Raw genomic sequence first — 27630 nt, forward strand, 5'->3', positions numbered from 1 at the left:
CTTTGTTAAAATAAATTTGCTAGTGTACCCATCGCTAGGCTATGATTGCTTTCCGGATCCATCATACCATTTTTCATTCTCTGAAATGAGTTCCTCAACAGGCTGCGTTCCTCGCACCGCAAAACCACCCTTTTTAGCCCATCTTGGCTTCAGTTCAATTCGGGATGTTCCTTCTTTTGGGTCAATTCTTGGCCTGAAATTTGTCAAATCCTATCTTTGTATTGGCTCATCACAACAATTATATGTTGCCATCTTATTTGAAACTAATGAGAAAAGAAAGGGAAGAACAAGTTGTGCTTAAGAAAAATGTAAAACGCAGATTCAAATACTGATGATCACATGTCTTCAGGTAAAATACAACTGTACAGGAGCAGCATGTTTTTCAGCACAAACAATCATCCACTTTTATCTGTTGAATTAAAATGTTCAAAAAGATTTTCATCAAATATTATGACAAAATATATGAACATGGCAAAATGCATACATGCCAGAATAGCTGTGTATTTTTTTCATACGTTGGGCAGCTTGTCTTCACCAACTAGCCATCTCGTTAGTTGGCTGGGATCAGTAGCCAGTGCCTTACACGACTTGGGGAAAATCCCAAGATCTGCACCAATTTGATCATACGCCTTGAAAGCAGATTCCATCTCTGCTTCAATAGCTACATCGTCCATGGCATCAGCTGAGCCTTTCAGGATAAGCTCTGTGTAATACTTCTCATTCTCAGAATCATGTTCAAAAGGTTCCATTGCAGGGCCCTGCTTGTTAACACAATATCATCTGAGTAAGGCAAATCCAAAGACACTCACTTTTCTGTTACATAAAAACATGTACTTCAAAACAATGCTGCATATCATGAAAGAATATTGCTCATTGCTGCCGAAAGACAATTTTTTTAAATGGATCTGGGTCTAATGTTCCCTCAAAGCCGTAAGCTAATTGTTATTGAAATTTGCAATAACTTAATTTTCAGCCTCATGCTTAGGTGAGTCCTAAATATGATTGGAAGTGCTCCAACATGATAAGCATCTAATCTAGTTTATTTTGAGAGAAACGGAAACACTTGAGCGACTTAACCAGCAAAACATTTCCACGCACCCGAATATAGCAAAGCATGACTACAGACAAAAGTTGCACATATCTGTACCTGGATAAGTTCTGCATAATGTCGGTAGATTTCACTGCTTTCATCTTGATCACCAAGCAATGTACCACCATACCAGCCATTAGCTTCATTTGTTGCCGTCATTGTAAGGTATCTAGAAGAGAATTAAAACAGAGAGGGAGTGTGAACTGAACCGAAAGAGTGCTACAACAGGAAAAGCATTTTGTATATACAGTCCCTTGAAAGGAACCAAAACAGACGTATTGATCAGTTCCTTATGAGTGGCCACATGAAGGAAAAATAAGGAATACTACCAGCTCCCTTTTCTTTGACCAAGGCCGAATAAACTCGAACCTTCAAATTCAGCCAATTCCAGCTCAAAAATGTTAAGGTCACACTAAACCTGGAGTGTGGGACCCCCTGAGGGTAATAAGGTCATAAGGTGTTTGAATGAACTAGGATGGAGTTTAGTGTTTTAGACTTAAGGATGGAAGGCCAAAACAATAAAGGAAAAGAAGGCAAGAAGAAATGTGAGAGGGAGCTCACCATAGGGATCGCATCGCGAGCAAACCCCAAGTACGAGGGGACCTGGAAGTCATGCACGGCAGTGAAGCCCGACACTCTATTGAATTTATTTTTAAAACTACAGCTCTCCAGAGAAGTTAAAGATAACGCTGAGGGAAGTTACAGAGTGGGCCAATTAAGGCTCACCACTGAACCCCTAGACCTTTCAATTGTCAATATTATTTCTTCTATAAATAAGGTAAGCTTTGAAGGTGACTCCTCTTGTATACTAGATGTAATGCACTAGTGTTGACTAGATGAAAAAATCGAACAGTAATTCAGTTCAGTTTTTCTACAACTTATTAGAATAAATAGTTAACCACCTAAAGGAATACTGGAAAATGAGGCCTCGGACACAACTTTAGACATTTAAACAATGATGTTAGCTTAGTAACTTTTTCCTTTTGTATTTTTCCAATTGCACTTTAGGAAACAAACAAACTGCATAAGAAGTTATATTTCCAGCATAAGCTAGTTAAACATCCAAAATAAACTTTATATTACCCAAACGACCAGATATTAATGTCACCTCCAAGCTATTGCATCATCATCAATTAAAAGGCGGTCTAATCAACTTTGGTAAAATGGTAAAACTATAATTTGCCATGGCATTATACATACAGCTAATGATGAACCGTAGAGTTGATCATATTTCACTCTGTTATGAATAATAAATTCATTAAAAAAAGCTTGTAAACTTGTGCACTCTAATCAAGTATTTTTCTAACACATGCTTTTGCATCAAGTATCTTGGGTCTATTATTCAAGGAAATAGACCTTAGATAGGAGATTGGAGGACACAAATAAAGATAGAAGGTTAGTAAGTAGTAGAATGTTGGTGCGCTTCCCTTTCTATACTAATAGTCATAGTATTTCTCCTGTTTTCTTGTCCATCAATTTCTATTACTATCTACTGTCTCTATTACTCCGATTATCGCACTTTTGAGGTGTAGTTATTGTTCCATTTTTCAGAATGCTTTGTGATACTTTCTATAGTATTTTGCCATATCCCTCCACTTCAGTTATGTCTTTTTCAATCTGCTTTGATATGCTTTTCCTTGAGTTAGATGTCTATCGAAAACAACCTCTCTACCTCCCAAGATAGGGGTAAGGTCTGCGTACACTCTACCCTCCCCAGACACCACTTGCGGGATTTCACTGGGTATGTTGTTGTTGTTTGTGCAACGAGAAAAGGGGAATGAAAAAACACAATGGATGAGGGAACACATGAAAAGTTTATGAGGGAAAAATACCTTTCAAAGATATCTTCTTGATTCAAATCAGGAACACCAGAAATCCAGGTAAGGTCACCAAGACCATCTACTTCATTCTCACCATTTGAAGCCCCGTTAGGAACTGCATGTGAAGACAACTTGGATGCAGAATTACTATCATCATACTTCCTCTGTCCAAAAAGCCAATTTGGGCTCCTAAGTTGTATTTCACTGTAACAAAACCTCAAAATTATCAGCTATTGCAAATTTACACAACAAATAAAAGAATCAATATACTCAAGACAAAATAAAAAATAAACTGGTTTATCAAAATACATGAAAACAATCTTTAAAATCTCAAAGAAAAAAAGGCAAGAATGACTTCGAGACTCAAACTTACGTTTTAAATTACTCAGTGAAGACGGAGATGTTTGAGAGACTATAAACTTGATATACTCTTAGAATAGTGTTTTTTAAATTTTTTTAGTCATAAGTGCTCTTTTACTTAGGTTTGATGCACTTGAGCTGAGGGTCTTCCGGAAACCACCTCTCTATCTCCACAAGGTAGTGGTAAGGTCTATGTACACTCTACCCTCCCAAGACCCCACCTAGTGGTAAGGTCTGTGTACCTTAGAGACCTTCCTGGGCATGGCCCAAAAGATGGCTTTGGGGTTTAAAAAAACCCTCCATAGTTGTTGGGTATACTTCCAGTGTGGAACATATGGTTCACTGTCTCTAATGCCTCCCCACAAAGGAAACAACTAAAGCATAATGTTAGCCCTCTTTTCATCAAGTTATCTCGAGTCAAAGCAGCCTTTGGCCAATAGCCGTTTGAAACATGAGATTTTATGAGGTATTCTGCTTCTCCATATTTGTTTCCATGGCCAACTTTGTGTTGGTGTGTTTGTCTGATTCATCAAAACCTATAGGCTGAGTTAACTTTGAATTCCCCTTTGCCATTTCTCTTCCACCACATAACATCTTCCCCTGTTTGTAGCCCATTAAAAGCTTCTACAATGTTGAAAAATTCCGTCACTCTTGCGATTTCCCAGTAATTGAATTGTCTTCTGAAATTGAAGCTCCACCCCTGATATGTCCATAACTCTGCTCTAGTATTTTGCTCTCCCAGAACTATATTGTGTATGTCAGGGAAAAGCACTTCCAGGTTTCCCTTTTCATGCAACTCATCTTTCATCCCACATGCCTTTTATTGATCTCCACAAACTTACTACATAAGATGTAGCCACTTGTTTGGTTATCCACATATCTTCACCTTCATATTTTGCACTTATTACCCTTTTGCATAACATTTGATTATCAATGGTAAACTTCCACAACCACTTCATTCTGAGAGCTTCACTCTGCATCTTTAGGTTCTTTATCCCCATACCCACTGCCTTCTTGCCAGTTATCACTACTTTCCACTTCACCAGATGGAAGCCTTTCCTCTCCTTGTTGCCATGCCATAGGAGCTTTCTCTTGATACTATCCAGTCTCTTGATGACTCCTGCTGGTATTGAGAACAGAGTCATCATGTAAGTTGGCAAGGCATTTGACACTACATTGATGAGAGTCAGTTTGCCGCCGAAGGACAAATATAGTTTTCCATCTAGCCAATTTCTTTTCACACTTCTCCAGCACACCATTCCATATATCAACATTGTTGGATTTTCCACCTAGAGGCATGCCCAAGTAAGTTGTTGGCAGAGTACCAATTTCCCCACTAAGGATTGCCGCTAGGCAGTTCATAGTTGTGACTTCATTGATTGGATACACTAAGCTCTTCCTTGAGTTGATATGCAATCTTGACATTCCTTCAAACAGAATCAGTATAACCCTCGTATATTTTAGTTGTTGTTCCTCAGCATCACAAAAAATTAGGATATCATCTGCATACTGTAGGTGTGTCACCTCCAAATTGTCACCACCTTCTCAGGCAACATCAAAACCTTTCAACCAGGCTTTGTTGTTTCTTGTTTTGATCATATACTACTCAACCCCTCCATAGTGATTAAAAACAAAAAAAGTGACAAAGGGTCACCTTGCCTAAGACCTCACTGAGTATTGAAAAAATCTTGCATGGCTCCATTAATATGCACGGAAAATTTGACAGTTGAAATACAATACTTTATCCATCTCAACCATTTCTACACAAAACCCATTCTTTCCAACATCTACAGTAGATACCTCCAGTTGACATGATCATATGCTTTCCCTATGTCCACCTTGCATAGTATACCAGGCTTCTTCTGTTTGATTCTGGAATCTACAACTTCATTAGCAATCAACACAGCATCCATGATCTGTCTAACCTTTAATAAATGTGATCTGCTGGGAATCAACCAATTTACCAATCACTGCTTTCAACCTCTCAGTCAGTACTTTGGAGAGTAGTTTGTACACGCTAACTATCAGGCCTACAGGCCTGAAATCCCTTAGCTCCTTTGTTATTTGGTATGAGTGCAATGAATGTTGCATTAAAGCTTTTGTCAAAAACTTCTTGTTCATGGAAGTTTTGGAAAAGAATCCATTATGTCTCGTTTTTAACAATTTCCCAACACTTGATGAAGAACCCCATAGTGAATCCATCAGGACTAGGTGCCTTATCCACCGCACACATCTTCAAACATCTCAACACTTCACTTTCTTCAAAGTTGGCTGGTAAAGCTTCCTTTCCCTCCTCTGTTATGACTGGACATTGGACATCTTGAAAAGTAAGCCTCCATTGAGCAGGTTAAGACTTTTAGTGTACAATGTTTTTTTTTATAGAAATCAATGATTTCCCCTTCAATTTTGTGTGGCTCTTGAGTGATTTCTCCCTATACCATGAGCTGATCTATGTTATTATATCTTCTAAGTTCTATGTGCATTTGCTATTATGTGGAAAAAAAAAATTGTGTTCTTGTCACCTTTTCTTTTTCCATTCATCATGTAATCTCCTTCTTTCTCAGGGCTCAAACACGTAGAAGTATCTTCTATATCCATTTGAATAAGAGTTAGTCCTCCAAATATTTTTAACAGGGATTAGTTTTATTAGCTTCAATGGTTTTAAGAGAATATTGAACAACCTCTACGCCTTAAAACAATAAGTAGGCATTGTTGTAGCAAGTATCTCCCAGACTATGGAAACCAACAACATTACAAACTTTGGCATCTAATGCTTATTAAAACTAATAATAATGCTTGAAATTCCTATAAAGAGTACACATTGAACATTTCAACAAAAAAGTTTTAAGTAAAAATAAGTATCACATTAATCTTTTTAGCAGAAATATTACATTATATGGAAGTAACCAACTAATGGAAAGGTGTCAGTTCAAGGAGTTAGTGAGACAAAATAAAAATTGAAGCATGTTAATTGATAACCATGTAAGTTTGAATAAGGAATTAAGAGAATTGTTCATTTCAAGCCTAATGCAAAAATATTTAACAACATTGTATGTTCCTCTCGTGACTGACAGTACAAATTATTTACTAATAGTACAACTAAAATTTGAAGGAAGAGAAACAGAAAAAGAAAAAGAAGAAAGATAAACAAACTAAGGAGGCAGACACAGCAAGGACAAAAAGAAAAAGGTACAACTCATTTCTTTGTTTTTACCATGTCAGCCTAATCCATCAACTCAAAGAAGAGAAATGAGATAAAAATAAATCAACAATCGACTCAGAAGGCATCTCAGCATTTAAGACTAAGAATTTTTTCAATGTAATGAGTATGAAAGAGAGAACAAAGTTAAATGCTGTTGCCACTTTGCATTTCCGGACACATTATTGACAGATGTCATGCTAGTTATAACTCAAGATTTATGGGGCAAACCTTTGATGTACAAAGATAGAAGTTGTTATAACTCTCAGAGCATGTAAATAAAAACTACAGAAGACTAAAAAGTTGAAAATGAAACGTCAAACTAAATTATATGTCACACTACGGTTAACACTTACGCAGCATCAGGTGCCACTCCAGAATTCCCTGATTTTTGGTCAGTTTCACTACAGAGCCGTACATTCTTAATATGACAGCATGTTTTTTCAAGCAACTTGTCAAATGATGTCAACTTCATGCGCAAGAAATCCTCCCTGCAAGCTGGAACAGGGGCCAGTGTGGTTCTTTGTCCAACAGCTGTGGCATCAAATGACAAACTGTGCCATGAATTAAGACAACATCTATTAGTGAGCAGACAAGCATATGTCAGAAGAGAAATTTCTTGTTGAAAATTTCCTTATTTACAAATACACAGTCAACAAAACCGGGGCTTGAAATCCACTTCAGAAAAATTCTGCTTATTCAAGAAACCCATTCACTTTTCTCAAAAAAGACCAGCAAATTAGTAGCTTGACAGGAAAAGGAGTCCATGTGTGCAGCCAAGGATCCTCGTCCTTTTTACTTCTGCAAAGGTTACTAATTTGAATGCAGCATCTAGGTAGTCACAGCTCATCATGCTCTTAGCGCGACAAAAGGAAGACATATTTTTTGTTATATTACTCCTCCATCCCAATTTAAGTATCCTAGTCTGATTGGCAAGAGCATTAAGTTGCGAATTTCAAGTTTTATTTTATTGAAATTCCAATTTGTCCATGGAGAAAATTGCCTCTTGATAAAGTTGAAAGTTTTTTATTGAAAAAGGTTCTCCCTTTTTCAATGGTAGGATATTCAAAAACACTTAATAGTCTAGTTAAAAAGAATTCCTTTATCAAACGGACAAAACTTTCGTACACCCAAAATAAAAAAGAAAGAAGGATAAACAGGAAAAAAGGAATATACTTGATAGAGGAAATTCAAACTCTCCCCAAAATATGGTTTTGATTTGACCTCTACCCAAAAGTAACCATGTGAAATGCTCTTCGGACAACAATTTTTATAGACAGTATCTGCCATAGATATTTTTTGAAGTAATAAAATTTGCAATAAAGTACCCATAATCTGGGATGAGATCGTCTCCTATGCCAGATACATGAAGATAATAGTCAGAATCTAGCTCCCAAAGTGCAGGTTTCCCTTCCTGAGGTTGGAAATATCCCAAGAATCTGGAAATGAAAAAAGAAAAGAAAAGAGTGACACAATAGTTAAGCATCAAAATTTTCCACCAAAATGCAACAGAAACCCATATATCGAGAACTCCACACTTCAGATTGGGAAATTCTTAACCACCTAGATGCATGCATCATAACAAGGAAAATTACATGGAAGTTAAAAGTTTAGGGGATGAACATACAAGTTAATTGCATCTTGCTTTTCGCCATCTGTATATGCATTGCTGTAATATCGCTTGATAGACTTGAGGAATTCCCTCGATTGAGTTGTAGCTTTCCACTTGCCCTGCCTCTCTGGAAACACCTAGTTTAACCAAAAGAAATATCAACAATATGAATAATTACTAGGAATCAACATTTATTCAAAAACATTAAGAGATATTGGTTTATTAGTAATTAGTCAGACAGTAAAATCAGTCAACATACGGTGTTGTGAGCAGCAGAGCCACCATATTGTTGAGCAAGAGCATCGCCCATACCCTGGTACATATCCATGAGAGCAGCAGCAATGCTACTGTCAGCATCCACTTTAGGTCTATCAGTCAAGCCCATAGCATGGAGTTGGCGACCTAAAGCTTCAAGACCATAAGCATATTGGGCGACATTTGTTCGGTCCAAGCAATCAATGCAGTTGGTCCGCAGCACTCCACTTTGAAACTTCGGTGCTGCATTCTCATCATTATCTTTGCCAATTTGTTGACTATTATCAGCCTCTCTTTCTTGTTTGATCAGCGAATTCAGGATTTCATTGTTGCTTCCAATTCTTGAGAGCTCTCCTGAATTTGCCCTCAAATCTCTAAGAGAAGAATCCCTGCACGAAACACCATGAATCAGTTATAGCTATATCTAGTCAGAAATGAACTGTGCATCAATGCAGTAAATATTCCACGATCCAGACAAAATTCACAACGATAAACTCTCCTTAGAAACTCATTCACTCTAAAAGAAATAGTACCTAATAGGAGATCTGAATGTTACATGGAGAGTAAGAAAAATATTGGCCACAAGGCCCACAACAGAGTAGCACCATCATCTTGTGACTAAGGGCAGATAAGTATTTAGCAGCAAATAATGTGGAACGATCATAGAAAGGCTGAGACTAGAATAATGATAATAAACTTGTATCTGTCGGGTGTCAACTACTTCAAAGTCGAGCAACTATACTTGAATACCATTTTACAATGGTCCTCACTCTCAAAAGTCCAAGTGACAGAATAATGTTAGAATTGTCTATTGAAAAGTATATTACTCCCGTCATCCCAATTTATATGATGCACTTTCCTTTTTAAGTATGTTCCAAAAAGAATGATATCTTTCTATATTTAGAAACACTCTCAAAAGTCCAAGTGACAGAATAATGTTAGAATTGTCTATTGAAAAGTATATTACTCCCGTCATCCCAATTTATATGATGCACTTTCCTTTTAAGTATGTTCCAAAAAGAATGATATATTTCTATATTTAGAAACAATATAACTTTAAACTTCTCATTTTATCCATAAAATGGGATGATTTATAGCCACACAAATATCTCTCTCTTGTTTTAGAGTACAAGTTTCAAAAGTCTCTCAATTTCATAAACCTTGTGCGCAGTCAAAATGCATCATAAAAATAGGGATGGGGGAATTTTTTTTTTTTTAACTTGGTACTTTGTATTATATCACAAAACAGTACATGGCTGTACTGAAACAATTATATACAAGTGTACTCCTGATTTCACTTCTCTATGTCTAAATTGAGTCTAGCACATCAATAATAGAGACAATGTCATTTGAGTATAACTGGTTACACCAAAAAACTAAAAGTAAAATGCAGTTTAGTTTAACTTTCTGCACATTGTTCTCCATGCTCTCAAAACATCTTAAGTTCTTGTATTTCCAAACAGCCCACCAGATAGCCTCCGGGATAATTCTTCATCTACCTTTGTCCTTAGCATGTACACTTGCTTCCTCCCAGCATAGTAATGCCTCAGCCACCTTCCTGAGCATTGTCCAGGAGATGCCTTTGAGACTAGGAATACTCTCCACAGATGATGGTATACTTGCAATGTAAAATAGATGGTTAACAGTCTCAGATGTTTCACCACAAAGGAAACACCTGGAACACAAGGTTATCCCCCTCTTCATAACATTGTCCTGTGTAAAGGATTGCTTCCTTAGCCATTAACCAGACAAAACAGGAAACTTTGTGAGGAATTCTGGTTTTCCATATTTGATTCGAGGGCCATCTTGAGCCCTGTTGATCTGTCTGATCCGTCAAATTGTAGGTTTCGTTGACTTTGAACACTCCCCTGTCATATCTTGTCCATCTTAATTTATACTCTCCTGTCTGTAGTCCAGTGAAGTGTCCAGTGTTGAAAAATCAGTATCTCTCATTCTTTCCCAATCATTAAGCTGCCTTCTGAAAGTGAAATTCCATCCTTGTGGTGACCATAAATCTCTTATAGTGCTTTGTTGAAGCATGATTAGGCTGTAGATGTCTGGAAAGAGATCTTCCATGCTACCTTTCTCATGCCAAATGTCCTTCAAAAATCTGGTCTTGCTCCCATCCATTACTTTTGCCTTGAGTTTGAGTTACTTCTTACTTCATTCCACAAGCTTTTGATGGACCTCCAAAGGCTAACCGCTAACCCCATAAGGAGTTGTTACTTCTTTAGTTATCTAGTTGTCCTTTTCATCATATTTAGCTCCAATTACTTTCGTCCATAGCATTTGGTTTCTGTTTGGATACTTCCACAACCATTCCATACGAAGAGTCTTGCTTTGGAATTTCAGATTCTTTATTCCCAGCCCTCCATTTTTCTTGCTTGTCATGATTTCCTCCCATTTAACCAGATGGAAGCTTTTCTTCTCTTTATTGTCCTGCCACAAATTTCCTCCCTTTTGATGACCCCTGCTGGGATGGGAAACAGGGACATCATATAGGTTGGCAAAGCATGAGTTTATAAGGGTCACCCCCCTTAGATAAGTACCGAGTCTTCCACTTGGCCAATTTCTTCTCACACTTCTCAATCACACTATTCCATGTCTATGGACTTGGATTTGTCCCCCAAAGGCCTTCCAAGGTCATATAATCTACGAAAAGAGTATGACTCTTATCTTTCTTTTTACCATGGTATCCGTACTACCTTGCGTGCATAGCTAATTCCATGGGGTACCTGCTACCTCCCACCCGTATAGGTATCGGGTAACTTTTTCCACCAAGTCTTGACAGATGGGAATAAATCATCTAGTAATTTATGCGTCCATTGGGATTTGAACTGAAGACCTTATAGTTCTCAACCCACTTTATTGACCACTAGATCACACCCTTCGGTGCACGACTCTCTTTTGAGTTAGAGTTCTAAAAGTTTCATGAGGTCTAACTTATTCAAAACTCACTATCATATAAATAAAACCCTCTTATACTTTAATTTGGAAACTTAACAATGAGTTAACTTGATCAACAACCTTTCTAAAATAGACATCTCTTATTTTTCTCTAATTCATCCTTTTCTTGTCCTTTCTCCTCCCCCCCCCCCCCCCCCCCCCCCTTCCCATCTTTTCTCCCTTCTCTTCTGGTGCTACATCTTAGCTTATATAGATCTAAAACTCCATTCAGCTATATTGTTTAAATGATAAGTTGATGCTTTAAAACCTCAATAGGTACTTACCTTCAGCAAATAAATAGCTATCACTAGACACGTTTTGAGAGGACGAAAGAAGGAACAGACATTTTACTCCTCTTTGATACAGACTGGTTCAAATATAGAGAGGTAATCCAATTTCAATATTACATTCCTTTCCCATCAATTAGTACTCTTCTCTTTTGAAGCACTCTGAGGAGCAACAGTAGTGAAACAGACAAATGAGAAAGGAGAGAGAGAGAGAGAGAGATAAGAAAAAGAATGGGGAAAATAGTATACTAGCATCAACATCCTTATCGTCATCTTCATGGAAAGGCAGTAAACACTTAATAAAGGTGAGAAAGAGAGACCAAAGAACAAAATGAGTAGCGTGGAATAGAGAGAGAATTGAGTTACATGATGTATAACTAATTAGCATCACCTTAGCCTTTGCAAGTTAAACCATCAAGTTCAGTAAACAACAAATTTTGACTCAAAGTAACTCATTGCATGCCTAGTAAATATGATCTAAGTTGCTCGGACTTGGGTGCGGGTGTCCGGTATGGGTGCGGATCTAGAGGTCGGATCCTTCATAATCTAATTTTATGGATCCATGTATTGATACGGGTGAGGGGATTCACCTAAAAATAATTAAAATATATTAAACTAGGTTTATAAAACCTAAATTATGCGATATTATGTGTTGAAGTTGAGGAGAATCCTAGAAGGAGATTAAAGGAAAAGGAGCGACATAGAAATTTCTATATGGAAGGTATTCTATTTTCTTCAATTTCACCTTAGTTTTTGTATTGATTACAAAAATCATTAAAACTATCCGGACTTTTCCCATCGATTTTGGTCAAAGTACCCAAAATTGGTTGACCAAATCGGACACGGATCCCACACCGATGTCGTGTCGACATGGGTGCAGCACCAAAAGTGAAGAGTCCGAGCAACTTAGATTATGATACTCGATTGTTCCAACACATCTCAATAGATGCATAACATACCTCGTTGTGCTTGTACGGCTGAGTTGTGTAGTCCGCCTCTTAACAACCACTGGCTTTCCACTGTAGTAAAACCCAGTTAAATCAAGAGCTTCACTCGCCACACCACCCAAAACGGCTAATACATTTGCAGACTTGCTTAACACAGGGGAAAAAAAAGGAAAATTAGCAAAAAGGACTAAAAAGATTAACTTATTAGGATAATTAGGGGAAAATAATCTAACACCTTTTTGCGAACTTGTGAAAATCCCAATGTATGAATTTTAGGTGATTTTCTTCAGAAAGTATCTGATTTAGGTACCCAACTGCATTTGCAAACTCACGCCTCAACATCATTTCTCGTGGCCTTTTCTCAACTGTCTGCAGTCATTGAATTCATAAAGGAAAGAATCAAAAATAAAATAAAATTGAAAGGCAAATATTGAATGCTGAAATTCAAAGAGCAGAACCATTCGAAGTAAATAGTGCCCAAGAGGTGGACAAACTAAAGTTCTGATCAACTTTAGAGCAAACACAATGTAAATTTTCAGGAGGCCACCAGATTCATTTTTGCACAAACCTTGATCAGATTAAGTATGATTATTGGGTTTCCATATCTTCTTGCAAGATCTTCAAAATGCAGTCTGGTTGCTTCATAAGTAGGATCATATCTTTGTACTTGGGTCAGAAATGAGACAAGCAAGCTCATTCCAGTCAGAACGAGAGTATAAATGACTCCACCTTCAAAATTTTCTAGTAATAATCAGGTCAAAAAATTTAGTTGCTCTTACAGATTATATCTGGTTTTGGGCTGAATCTTGAAGCTTCTTGTGACCAGAAAAGAGGAATTGAGCCCCTCATTTGAACAACAGAGCTCATTTTTCCTTTGCATGAGCCAGCTTCTTCGTCAAGCACAATTTGTTCAGTTTCAACATCATTTGCCACTCTTCCATGATCATTAACTCCCCTTTTCAAGTAACTGCAGCATGAATATTCACTGGTAAGACTTTCACGACAGATACTGAAGTTACTCACGAAAGATCACAGAAGTACCAATTCGCATATCGACAGGAAAAATCAGTTATTCAGCTTTCTTACTTGAGAACAATAGAAGCGTGATGGTTTTCTAGTAAGGCAAAGCTTGTTCAAAGAAGTATACATTAAAAATTGACTAGTTTTCCATACTCCCATAACACTCTTAGGATAGACCCTAGATAGATACCACAGACTACTAAAAACTTATCTTTAACATTTTAACAACCAGCCAACTACAAACCTCTTAGAATATGTAGCCAATCTCGGTCAGCCAATAAAATCATGAAAACATGAACCATTTAGAAACAAGAAAGAACAAAGATACAGCAGTATTATATTTTTTTTGAAACTAATACAGCAGTGTTATTTAGGATTAATAAGAAACAAGACTGCACATCTGCAATTCCCTCTGCACAGACTTTTTTATCCGTAAAGGAGTTGCTGTCTAGAGATCACAATTTCAGTTTGGAACTATGAAAAATCATTGAAACATCCACTGTCTCTTTCCTTCAACGTTTCCCTGGGGTCCACATAATGCAGTTTGGGTGTATGACCAATCACCCCAATGCAAGCATGTATAGAGAATGTGAACCCATTGAAAGCAAAAGTAGAGAGAAGCATGTGCCAAAAGTACTGGTAACTGGCAGTCCAGTAGATAAGGATTGACAGACTTGACATTCAGCCTCACAAAAGAAATTTGTCAGTGAACTTTCTACCCCTCTTCTGGAGATCGTCTCGAGTCAAAATAGCCTCAAGCACTGCAGTCACGACAGAGAATTCAACTCCAGGGAGATCCTTATGGTTCCAGATAGATTTCCAAGTAAAAGATGCAGAAGGGGGACCTCTCCTGGTATTTCGTCTACCCATTCCATTAAGATTCATTTTGTTTTCCAATACAAACTGAGTCTAATGATACATGCAATGAAAGACTAAATTAGATGGATTGCATTACCTAGAATGGGAGCTCAGGCTACAGAAACAGGAAGAAGATTAGCAATTGAATTCACAACAGTGTCATTGGACCTGCAATGGTCATCTTTATATTCTAGAGAATGCTAAGAGCGTACTTCTGCAGTAAAATAACAATGTATGATGTGGACTAGGCAACTTTAATCCCCAAAAAGTACAGAATCTACCAAGGTTTCTTGGCTTGGAAGTATGGAACTAGATGATTCAATTCAGCCGACCCCTACTGAGCACTGCCCATGCCAATTATATCATCTACATCACGAAGTAAATACATAGACCCACAGCAGAGTGCCAATAGAATATAGTGTTCAGTTACACCATTAATCATACGGACCTGCAAACCAGGTCTGGGGTCTTTCCCCATCGCTTTCCTTCTTTATTCTTTATCGCCTGATCTTTCTTCTCGTTGTTGAATCTCTCTTTGATTATGCTGATTTCTCTCAGTGAAATTTTACATGTTGCACTAAGTTACTTACGGATGTATGCATGCGGTCTGGGAGCACTTTGGGGTGAACACCGATCCGAACAAGTAGGGTCATAGTTCAACATTTAAGAAGAAAGATTATTTCCTTTATCTTATCTGTTATCTCATGTAGTAATAATCTTTTTCAATTTTAGAATAATTGTGATAAACTCTCACAATGAAATTGATGATTGACCATTCCATAGTCTCAAATAACACAGGAAATCCAATAACGCTTCACAAAAGTTCCCCTCTAGATATCGAATGCACAGAATGATCCAAGCAAGTAATTGATAGGTTATAAGATCAAATATAAGTATCATTATACACTCATAGACATAAAAAGAGAAACTCAAAAGAGAAGCTGATACCAAAACTAAAGCATTGACGATATCAAATTTTGAACCCCAAGAAAAATAAACCTGCAATTTAACAGTGTCCACCTTGCTGAAAAGTGATGTTTCCTATAACTTGACATCAAAAACTCTTATCCTAACTACACTTACCATTATAAAAAAAAAAAAAGAAACTCTTATCCAAACTAATACATAGAACAAATATCGTGTGCAAGTTACTTATTAAACCAAGAAAGAAGAGTAATTAGCTCAGGTCTTAAGCCATCCTACAATTTGATGCAACATGATTTAAGCCACTCTGCACATAAGATCCTAAAATCAGTCTTCTAGAGTCTAGACACGTGAAAACTTGTCAGCTCATAAGCACATCTTATTTATGTTCTTTCAAACATTAGCAGCATATATTAGCTTAATACTCCCTCCGTCCCGCTTTATGCGACACGATTCGGAGTATGAGGGCCAAACTATCTGATTTTCAGTGTGAATTCGAACACAGGACAAGAGGGAGTTGCTCGGATGGTAAGCGCCCCTCACTTCCAACCCTAAGGTTGTGAGTTCAAGTCACCAAGGGAGCAAAAAGGTGGGAGCTCCTAGGGAGGGGTTAAAAAGAAAAATTCAAACACAGGATTTTCAAGTGTTTTGAAATAAAAAGTTACATATTTAGGAACTTCATAAAATGTAATATGAGTTACAATAGTTGACAATTCAAAATATTTAAAGTACATATGAAAAAATCGCGGTCCTAGAAAAACTTTTTTGACTGTCCAAACAGTAATTGTGTCATATAAAGTGGGGCAAGGGGAACAATAAGTTTCAAGCAACTTGCAGTAGGAAAACCCAATAGAAACTGAAAGATAAATAGAAAAGTAAGCAAATTGACCTTGTTCACTTAATTTCTCCACAGACAAGTTATTGTCTTCTGTTTCAGTTTTCTTCTACCAATGTGGAGAAAAGATAAGTTTATTTTTTACAACTTCTTAGTTTGTGCAGTAGGTCAATTTAAGAAAGCTGGCAAACAAAAGAAAAGCTCTGGCAAATTACGAGAGGAAATAAAACATGAGAAGGCCACTTTGCATACCGTGTTCCTGCAAAATGCCGAGAACGCCTAGAAATCAGAGAAACACTGAAGTCTTTTCCAAATATTGATAGCCTAGTCTGCAACCATTAAGCAAAAGATAGATATTAGGTGCCCAGACAATTTATCATCAACTGATCTGCAATACTCTGGTCGAATGGATATATTACAACAACAAGCCCAGTCCCAATGTAATCCCTCAAGTGGGTCTGGGGAGGGTAGAGTGTACACAGACCTTACCCCAACCTTTGAGAAGGTAGAGAGGATGTTTTCGAAAGATCATCGGCTGAACAAACAGTGAAAATGAGGCAATAGCAACAAACAGAAACAACCAGATAATAAGATACGGAGGAGAAACAACAAGTAAATATAGAAATCTACAAAATGAAGACAAAGAAAGGATACTTAACTCTAAACTCTGGGAAAGGGAACGAAAATATGCCCAGCTATTAACTAATCCTCTACTCCAATCCTCGACCTCCACACCCTCCTATCAAGGGCCATGTCCTTGATGAGCTGAAATATCCCACCTGACCAACTCACTCCAATACTTCTTAGGCCTACCTCTACCCCTCCTCAAGCCTACTATGGTCAACCTCTCACATCTCCTAACCGAAGCAAATGCACCTCTCCTCTTCACATGCCCAAACCATCTTAACCTCACTTCTTGCATCTCATCTTCCATGGGAGTCACTCCTACCATCCTGAATATTTTCATTCCTAATTTTATCTCTTCTGGTATGTCTACACATCCACCTTAGCATCCTCATCTCCGCCACTAACATCTTTTGGACATGAGTGTTCTTGGTCGGCCAGCACTCCACTCATATGACATAGTCAGTCTCTAACCACCACTCGATACAACAACATGCCTAGTGTAGTCCCACAAGTGGGGTATGGAGAGGGTAGAACATACGCAGACCTTACCCCTAAGTTTGTGAGGTGGAGATATTTCTGATGGACCCTCAGCTCAAAAGGAAAGCTTTCGAAGCAGGATTGCAAGAAAAATATGACAGCAAAATAGTATGGTACAAATGCAACAAAAAATAGCAATACACATCAAAAAGTAAGAGACAATGTGACTATTAAATAATACTCCTAATAATGAGAGGAGGCAACTAGCCCCCTACCTCTCCCACATAAAGTGCGAAAACCTAAATTGCTCGGACTCTTCACTTCTACTGACGCACCCGTGTCAACACGACATGGGTGTGGTTGTGGGATCCGTACCCAATCTGGTCAACCTGTTTTGGGTACTTTGGCTGAATTCGATCGGAAAATTGTGGACAGATTCAATAATTTTTGTGATCAAAACAAAAACTAAAGTGAAATTGAAGAAAATGAAATACCTTGTAAATATAAATTTCTTTTTTTTGAAATTGGTAATTTGGTGTATTTCTATCAATAATTAAGATAATTCAGTACATTGATTGTACTTGCACCATATTTACATCAAAAGACTCTTAAGAAACTGGAGTTATTCTAGTCTTCTATAGGGAGCTTAATACATCTAGAATTTCCACAGTTTCTACCGAGTGAGACTGTCTACACCAAAAACTACAAAGCAAAATACAATTCATCTTGATCTATTGGATAGAGTTGCTCCTATTTTCAAAACATCTAGAATTCCTCTCTTTCCATATTGTCCACCATATACAAGCTGGAACCATTCTCCATCTTCCTTTATCTCTGACCTCCAAACCTGCTTCTTCCCAACATGCTATAATTTCAGAAATCTTTCCAGGCATTGTCCATATGATACTTCTGAGTGCCAGGAACATCCTCCATACTCGACCAGTTATTTTGGGACAGATAGTAATCCCTCTTTTCATCAAGTTATCTTGAGTAAGAACTGCTTCTCTTGCCAAAAGCCAGACAAAACATGAAACCTTATATGGTATCTTAGCCTTCCAATTGTGCTTCCAAGGCCATCCTACCATTTGATGATTGGTTTGGTTCATATGTTTGTAAGCTGCATTCACTTTGTAAGCACCACCGTTGTGTCCATTCCACCATAATCTGTCAGCCCCTTCTTGTAAACCTCCAAAAGTTCCCAGCAGATTGAAGAAAGCAATCACCCTATTCACCTCCCAGTCATTAGGCATTCTTCTGAAGGTAATATCCCAACCTTGGTTTGACCACTGTTCTTCCACTGTATTATTTAAGTCAAAAATAAAAAGTCAAACTGAAATGACTTTTAAGTCAAAAAATAAAAAGTAGGGGGAGACCTACTTTTAGTTTTTGACTTATTTTAAGTCATTTTTGACCTTGCCAAACACTTCCTAACTTATTTTAGGTCATTTTTTATTTATTTTAAGTTATTATTTTTATATTTGCCAAACACTTTCAGAAGTCAAAACTGACTTAAAGTAGGTTTGACCAACTTTTAAGTCAATCCAAACACCCTCGAAGTACAAGATTGTAGATGTCAGGGAATTTCTCCTGTAAACTTTCAGTCCCTAGCAATACATCCTTCCAGAAAACAGTTTTACTACCATCTGCAACTTAAATGGTGCTTCTGTTTTTCAGCAAAGGCCACAAGACCCTGATAGATCTCCATAAGCTAACCCCATAAGGAGTGTTAATCTCCTTTGTCATCCATTTGTCTTCTTCCTCATACTTTGTCTTGATAGCCCTTACCCATAACATTTGGTCTTCTTGTGTGTATCTCCAAAGCCATTTTATTTTTAAAGCCTTATTCTGAAACTTCAGATCCTTGAGAGTCAGTGCCCCCTTCTTCTTACTCATCGTTAATGCCTTCCATTTCACCAAGTAGAAACCTTTCTTCTCCTTATTTCCTTGCCACAAGAAGGATCTTCTAATGTTGTCAAGTATTTTAATAACACTTGTTGGGATTGGAAATAAGGACATCATGTAAGAGGGGAGGGAATCTAACACAGAGTTGATGAGTATGACTCTTCCACCTAGTGACAAGTATTGAGACTTCCATCTAGAAAGTTTCTTCTCGCACTTTTCAATGATACCATTCCAAATTTCCTTAGACTTTGAATTAGCCCCTAAAGGCATACCAAGATATACAGATGGCAAGGACCCTACTACTCCTCCCAATATTGAGGCCAGGAACTCCATATCATTGACTTCGTTAATAGGATACAATGAGCTTTTCCTCCAGTTAATATGCATACCAAACACACATTCAAATACCACCAAAATCATCCTTAGATACTTCAATTGATCCACATTTGCATCGCAAGAAATCAGAGTGTCATCTGCATACTGTAAGTGTGTAATCTCCATGCTACTAGTGTCCCTCCTTTCCATTTCAAAGCCGTTAATCCAGCCAATGTGCTTTGCTTTTTTCACCATATTGCTTAAACCTTCCATTGCCAAAAAGAACAAAAAGGGGGACAAGAGATCACCTTGTCTTAACCCTCTTTGAGCTTTGAAAAATCCAAGAGGAGAGCCATTGATCAGAATGGACAAGCATACTGTGGAAATACAATGCCTGATCCAATTGATCCATTTGACTCCAAAGCCCATCCTCTTCAGGATATCCAATAAGAACCCCCAGTTGACATGATCATATGCTTTTTCTATTTCAAGCTTGCAAAGAATACCAGGTTTGTTCTGTTTGATTCTAGAATCTACAACTTCAATAGCCACCTAGATAGCATCCATAATTTGTCTCCCCTTGATAAAAGCCATTTGCTGAGAATTTATCAATTTTGCCATCACCTTTTTCAATCTCTCAGTTAGTACCTTAGAAAGCAGTTTATACATACTGCCTATCAGACTAATAGGCCTGAAGTCTCTCAATTCCTTAGCTCCTTTCTTCTATGGGATTAGAGCTATAAACGTTGCATTAAAGCTCTTTTCAAATATCTCTTGTTCATGAAAATTTCTAAATGCATATTGTCACTCCCTTTCCTTTTATCTCTTTCCAGGATTATCCTATTCATAATTTAGGTTTTATCTCTATTATTTTTAGCCGAATCCCTTGTATCCATAGATGGATCCATATCCCTGAATCTTAAAATTTAGATCATAGAGAATCCGACCTCTAAATCCGCACCCGTATCACACACCCGCACTCAAGTGCGAGCAACTTAGGTGAAAACACTCGGCTACCTACTAACCTTTTACCATAATCAATGACCTCCATATTTTCTTATTTAGGGTCATGCCCTCAGTAAACTAGAGTTGTGTCATGTCTTATCTAATCACCTCCCCCTAGTTCTTTGTTGGCCTACCTCTACCTCTCCTCACTCCTGGTATAGTCAACCTCTCACACCTCTTTACTAGCACATCTGTGCACCTCCTCTTCACATGTTTGAACAACCTCAGTCTAGAGTTGTGTCATGTCTTATCTAATCACCTCCCCCTAGTTCTTTGTTGGCCTACCTCTACCTCTCCTCACTCCTGGTATAGTCAACCTCTCACACCTCTTTACTAGCACATCTGTGCACCTCCTCTTCACATGTTTGAACAACCTCAGTCTAGAGTTGTGTCATGTCTTATCTAATCACCTCCCCCTAGTTCTTTGTTGGCCTACCTCTACCTCTCCTCACTCCTGGTATAGTCAACCTCTCACACCTCTTTACTAGCACATCTGTGCACCTCCTCTTCACATGTTTGAACAACCTCAGTCTAGAGTTGTGTCATGTCTTATCTAATCACCTCCCCCTAGTTCTTTGTTGGCCTACCTCTACCTCTCCTCACTCCTGGTATAGTCAACCTCTCACACCTCTTTACTAGCACATCTGTGCACCTCCTCTTCACATGTTTGAACAACCTCAGTCTAGAGTTGTGTCATGTCTTATCTAATCACCTCCCCCTAGTTCTTTGTTGGCCTACCTCTACCTCTCCTCACTCCTGGTATAGTCAACCTCTCACACCTCTTTACTAGCACATCTGTGCACCTCCTCTTCACATGTTTGAACAACCTCAGTCTAGAGTTGTGTCATGTCTTATCTAATCACCTCCCCCTAGTTCTTTGTTGGCCTACCTCTACCTCTCCTCACTCCTGGTATAGTCAACCTCTCACACCTCTTTACTAGCACATCTGTGCACCTCCTCTTCACATGTTTGAACAACCTCAGTCTAGAGTTGTGTCATGTCTTATCTAATCACCTCCCCCTAGTTCTTTGTTGGCCTACCTCTACCTCTCCTCACTCCTGGTATAGTCAACCTCTCACACCTCTTTACTAGCACATCTGTGCACCTCCTCTTCACATGTTTGAACAACCTCAGTCTCACTTTTCTCATCTTGTCTGCACAAAAGCCCCTCTTACCTTGTGCCAAATAACTTCATTTCTAATCATCTCTCCTAGTATGCCCACACATCTACTTGAGGATCCTTATCTCCACTAACTTTATCTTCTAAATATGTTTGTTTTTGACTGGCCAACTCAGACCCATACAACAGTGTTGGTCTAACCACCATTCTGTAGAACTTACCTTTAAGCGTTGGCAACACATTCTTGTCACACAATACCACAGAGGCGAGTCTCCATTCTTCTCCCACACAATATACAATATCATTGTTAATCTACCTATCTCCTTGTATAATTGACCTAAGATACTTGAAACTTCCTCTCTTGGGTATGATGTGTGCATCGATCTTCACTTCCACCTCCACCTCATACGTTACATCACTGAACTTACACTAAGTATTCAAAATTAGTCCTGCTTAACCTAAAACATTTAGACTCTAGAGCATGTCTCCAAACTTCACTCCTATTGTTAACAGCACTACGCATCTCATTAATCAATACTATATCATATGTGAATAACATACACCACTGCACTTCCCCTTGAATATGCCTTATCAATTCGTCCAACACTAAGGAAAATAGGAATGGGCTAAAGGCTGACCACTATGCAGTCTCATCATGACAAGGAAGTATTCTAAGTCACCTCCCACTATCTTACTAGGTTTTGGTTCCATCGTACATGTCCTTAATTGCCAAAATGTAAGCCACATATACACCTCTAGACTCCAAACATCTCCAATAAACCTCTTTAGGGACTTTTTCATAAGCCTTTCAAGGTCGATGAACACCACATGTATGTCTTTTTTCTATCCCTATACTGCTCCAACAATCTTATTAAAGATGAATGACTCATGTAGTTGATAACACCGACATGAATCCAAAATGGTTCTCTAAGATAGACATACCTCTCCTCATCCTCATTTTTACCGCCCTCTCCCTAACTTTCACAGCATGGTTTAGTAGCTTGATACCCCTATAGTTGTTGCAATTCTGAATATTACTCTTGTTCTTGAACTATTGTAGTCCACCTCCATACTTCTAGCATTTTAACCGTCCTAAATACGACATTAAACAACCTAGACACTCTATACTTGTCTCACCTACTAGGATCTTGTCTAGCCTGATTGTTCTTCCCCTCCTCATCTTACAAATAATGCCCTCAACCTCTGCTATGCACCGACAATACCCAAAATCTCTCTGACTGTTTGAATATTGTAACTCCCCAACACGATACCCATGTCCCCTTCTTTATTTAAGAGCTTCTGGAAATACGTTTGTCATATGTCTTTTTTTTTATAAAGGCGTTTGTCATATGTCTAATGTGTGCATCTTCTACCAAACACTTCACCATTCTCATCCTTATGCTCTTCACTTGGTCCATAAGTGTGAAGAGAGCAAGTATATAATCATTTTCACAGAACCACTCAAGCCAACTGGTCAAAACCTCATTTCAATAACCACACTGATTTGGACTTAATATTCCTGGGTTGTTTCTTCAAAGAGTCTTTATAAGGGAAATGGATTTGTCTCATGATTATGTCCTTGTCATAAAGACTAGTTAAAATGGATTAAACACAATTTATACATCTAAACTCATTTATGTTGACATGAAAACACATTTATCTGTATTCATACACAAATTTTAAGTACATATACAACTTAATATTTTAAGTGTAAAAGAAAAAAGTTATCCTATGGGTATGAATCTTCCATACTAATTCTTTTATACTTTCTTTTTCTATATTCCGATAAAGAAAGAATGCACAGTATTTGTAAATTTAATTGGGATGCGAGGGGGAGGGGTGGGGGGTGGGGTACTTCCTTTGATATTCCTAATCTTCCAAAACCTACCATAAATTGAATCTACTTCAAATCATCCCAGGTTTGTCAAGATTAAAGTCCACAGAAATTTGAGATTCAAATATAATCACCGTCTATTTTTATATGATAGTAGTTAGCGAGGATTACACAAGCTGACTCATGTCAATGTAATTTTATTTTGTTATCATTACCAGCTTGTGCACCTCGACTAATTCTTTCTATTTCCCAACAACACAAGTACCAGGTAACTCACTCAGGTACCATTCCAAGTAACTCTATCCACCAGGCTTTGATTGGGATTTAAACTTGTGACCTCATAGTTCTCAACCTACTTCATTGACCACTAGGCCACACTATTAGGTACAATCTATGTCCCAGTCATTATAATCACCTGTGTCCCAGTCATTATAATCAGTTATCTCCAAATCAGATGAAAGGAAAAATATTAGTAAATTTTTCTATAATATAATTTTGATTCTCATTTCCAACTGAGTCGCCTTTCCTATCATATACCGATGTCTCCTTGAACATACATCATTTCACCTTCAGGTTAATCAGGAAGCTCCAACCACCTGGTAGTAGCTTCCCACTATCAACTAATGCAAAGCAGCTTTTATCCACGTTATTTTACGAGATAAATAAAAAGACAAAATATGCTAATTTTCCCTTTAAAAATGACCAAATTATGTGCTCTACAAACAAGAAACTGCAGCAAGATCTCATATAAAAATTATATAAAAAATAATTGATGCAGCAACAAGCAGGAAGCTTGGAGCTATTTTAAAATTGAGCACTGAATCCAAAGTGCTTATAATCAGAGGTATCAGTATGGCTATTTTAAGCTTGAGAAATTAAATTCAATATGCTTGTAACTAGGGGTATCAGCAGATAAAAACAACATACGTAATGGAAAAGTAAGTCTTAATGTTTTCCCCCCAATATTGGTCTAGTGGTGAGAGCACAACATGTGATGTGTGGTTAGGTGCACGTGACGTGTTCGAACGCTACCTCAGACAAAAGCCTAGTATTAAGTGGAGATAGAAGAGAAGCAGACCATTATCTACCGAATAAAAAACCATGCAGCATCGGCCCTCGAGGATTCTCGGTTATCAAAAAATTGTAATGGAAAGTAAGCAAGCACCTGCTTAAAGTGCCCATGAACTAAAGCAATTGTCCACATTGTGTTCTTGCATCTTGATCGAATTGTATGTGTTAGATAACTATTCCAGACAAAAATATTGTCATACGGCATCCCATCCTCACCCATAGACAAGACATTGTTCTGCAAGCTTCGCATTATAGGATAGGTGTAACTGTAGAAAAAATCTTTTGTCAAGTCAACACTGGATAAAAGCTTCTTGTACCTGCAATTGTTGAAAATTAGTCAGCCAAGAAACAATCCAAGGGCCAAAATTTTGTTCATTAAATCAAACAGAGAGCACAAAATTTGAGCAAATAAACATAAACAAAATTCAAGTTGAGTGAAAATAAATCCAAACAAAGCAATGATGATTTCTTCATAATATCCGTACCAGACATAAAGTAGTCATCTTAAAACACTAAACTAGGAAAAGATACCAAATAGAAATATGAACATCTTAAAAAGGAAACAGACATAAGAAATGACCAGTTAATTACTTTCTCCTCACAAACTTACATGATACTGTTTCTATCTTGGGCACTCCAAAAATTTAACACTATTTAATCAATAATACTATTCTATACAATTTTTTTAATTTTCTTTTGAGAGAGCAAAAGAGTATTAACAACTTCCAAATATTCGAATTCATTTTACTAATGAAATTCCTTTTCAAACTAACTTTCCAATTTACTATTTTAATGTTTTTCTTCCATTACCACAAATATAAAACTAACATCTTAAACTCGGTGTTGATCAAGCACCTTCATGTGGGATACAACAGTGGCATACGGCTTAGCCATCATTTTAAGGAAAATTTATCTCTAAAACGAACACAGCAATGGATATTTTCTTGACCTAGCAGACTTGGTTCTTATTCTTGAACTTATTTGTAGTACTGTAAATTATGCTATAATAAGTGAAGGATAGTTTTGATAGCTAACAAGGGCAAAAGATCAACAACACAAGGTAAACTTTTTGAAGAACTGATCCTGCAAGCATAATATGGACTGCATGGAAGTAACCAATCATAGATTTTTTAGGTTAACTTGAGGCTATGCAACCCCAGATGCTCTGGGGCTAAATTTGAGGCTGTGCACAGTATAAAGTACATGTGTTTATATTTTTTTTGACATTTTTGTGCAGGATGAACATGTAATGATGATACTATGATGGACTTCATGGACTCCTTAAAGAGCATGGTCCTCTTTGTACGTTTTTGCACCTTCTTGGTGCTATATAGGAAATAAAATTATCACAATTGAAACCCAAAGAGATATGTTGCGGATGGATTTGAAATGCCCCGTAAATCAAAATATCCAAGAAAAGAATAGAACCTTAATGCAACCCCTCCGAGTATACTTAAAAAAGCTTCAAGATTTACTATTAAGCAATTAAAAGAAAGGAACTTGTATCACTAGAGTAAAAGACATATTAACAGCATGCAGCAAACGCTTCTTATTCCAAAGATTCAACCAAACAAACCACTTACCTTAACTCAGTTTTCGAATGAGCAACATCAGTTTGGACCGACACATGAGGTATTGTAATAATTTGGCTCTCATCTATACTATATATGGCATGACCACATATAGATCCAATTTGGCGCCTTTTTGTCACTAATACAAGATAATATGACTCCAAGAACTTAATGCAGCCTAAACAAATCCATTAACAGATACAAAAAGTTAGCCCACAAATTCTAGTAGAAACTATAACAGCAAGACAGTTCAAACAAACACTAACCAGCAATGCCATAAACTTTAGCCACAAAATTCAAGCCCCCAGTAGCTCTATTTCCTTCAGCAATTCGTTGAAGTAAGCTTTTTACTTCCTGAGGAGGATACACTACTGGGTCTTCACTAATGTTAAGATCTGAAGGCTCCATTCTATCAATCTTTAGCACTCTGAAGAACTGCTTATTCCTATCACTCCCTATTAAATAAAACCTCTGCAAACACCAAAAATGCAATCAATCAAAAAATAATACCTGTTGGGTTTTTCATTGGAACCATAAATAAAATTTAAAAAACCATGAATTGGGGTTTCCACAGAGAATTGGGTTTTCACAAAACAATAAAAAGTAAGGCAAATGAAGTGAAATTGTAACGTACTGCCCGTGTTTCGTAGAGGCGAAACTTTTCGAGGGAATAAGAAAGAGGGTTGAACTCAGACGGATCATTAGAGGGGTGGACTTTTTGGGGTAGCTTCGATGAATTTGACTTCATATTCTCGGATTTCGCCATGGGAAAGATGAAGAAACAATGGAAACAGGGTTCAACTTCTTCAAAGCAAGTAGTTTCGTTCACAGTTTTGGGCTTCCTTTGGATCAATCATCTTCTGGGATTTGATGAACAAGGAGCGACTACAATTCAACCCAATTCTCCCTGCTTTCTTCGTCACTTTTATTTTTCATTTCTTACCAAAATAAAATAAGTTGCCCCTTCAGAAAAAAGGAGATAAAAATACACAAGGGTGAAACTTTGGGAGGTTGTTTTATTTTGATCCATATGGTTATTACTTATTAGAGTCGTTTGGTTTGAATACAAGTTATGCTGAGATTAGTTATATTGAGATTAGTTATTGTTACAACCCAAGATAGTCCTTAGGCATAACATGGCGTATGAGACTCCAGAAGGACTCATACAAGCCACTTAGCATTCTTCATCCAAGATAATAGAAATTTAAGAGATTTAGAAGCAGGGGCGGTGCTACAGTATGTCAAGGGTGTCTTCGTCGGAAAATTACACGGTATATTTTGGTAAAATTCTATGTAATAGGAGTATATATAATATTTTGGACACTCTTGAAACAAGATTGTGGTGTAGCTCATTGGTCGAAATTGCTCAGCAAAAATTTGGTTACCCACGTGTGTGTTTGTAGGTTCGACTCCCAATAGCTGTATTTTACTTCTCATTTTTTTAAAGAGCAATACTAACTTGCACCTTCACTCACTTAACTTTTCTATGAAATTTGTTATTTATTTATTAACAATTCCATATTTTTTATGATCTTTTTAAATGATATCTTTATTT

At 37.4% G+C, this 27630-nt stretch overlaps 1 protein-coding gene across 1 annotated transcript; it reads right to left on the bottom strand.

The window, feature by feature from the left end:
• Positions 1–297: 297 nt before the first annotated feature.
• LOC102597424 (phosphoinositide phosphatase SAC1) lies at positions 298–27034 on the bottom strand. Its single transcript, XM_006350261.2, has 16 exons — positions 26710–27034; positions 26342–26546; positions 26088–26253; positions 24599–24821; positions 16406–16482; positions 13296–13483; positions 13085–13182; positions 12752–12885; positions 12529–12663; positions 8341–8725; positions 8097–8218; positions 7798–7908; positions 6826–7023; positions 2923–3114; positions 1148–1259; positions 298–758 (listed from the first exon to the last, which is right to left on the bottom strand). The coding sequence occupies exons 1-16, from the start codon at positions 26839–26841 to the stop codon at positions 510–512; spliced, it is 2727 nt and encodes a 908-aa protein (XP_006350323.1). The 5' UTR covers positions 26842–27034; the 3' UTR covers positions 298–509.
• Positions 27035–27630: the final 596 nt, after the last annotated feature.

The sequence above is a fragment of the Solanum tuberosum genome, unplaced genomic scaffold, assembly GCF_000226075.1.
Source record: "Solanum tuberosum cultivar DM 1-3 516 R44 unplaced genomic scaffold, SolTub_3.0 scf00119, whole genome shotgun sequence".
Lineage (NCBI taxonomy): Eukaryota > Viridiplantae > Streptophyta > Magnoliopsida > Solanales > Solanaceae > Solanum > Solanum tuberosum.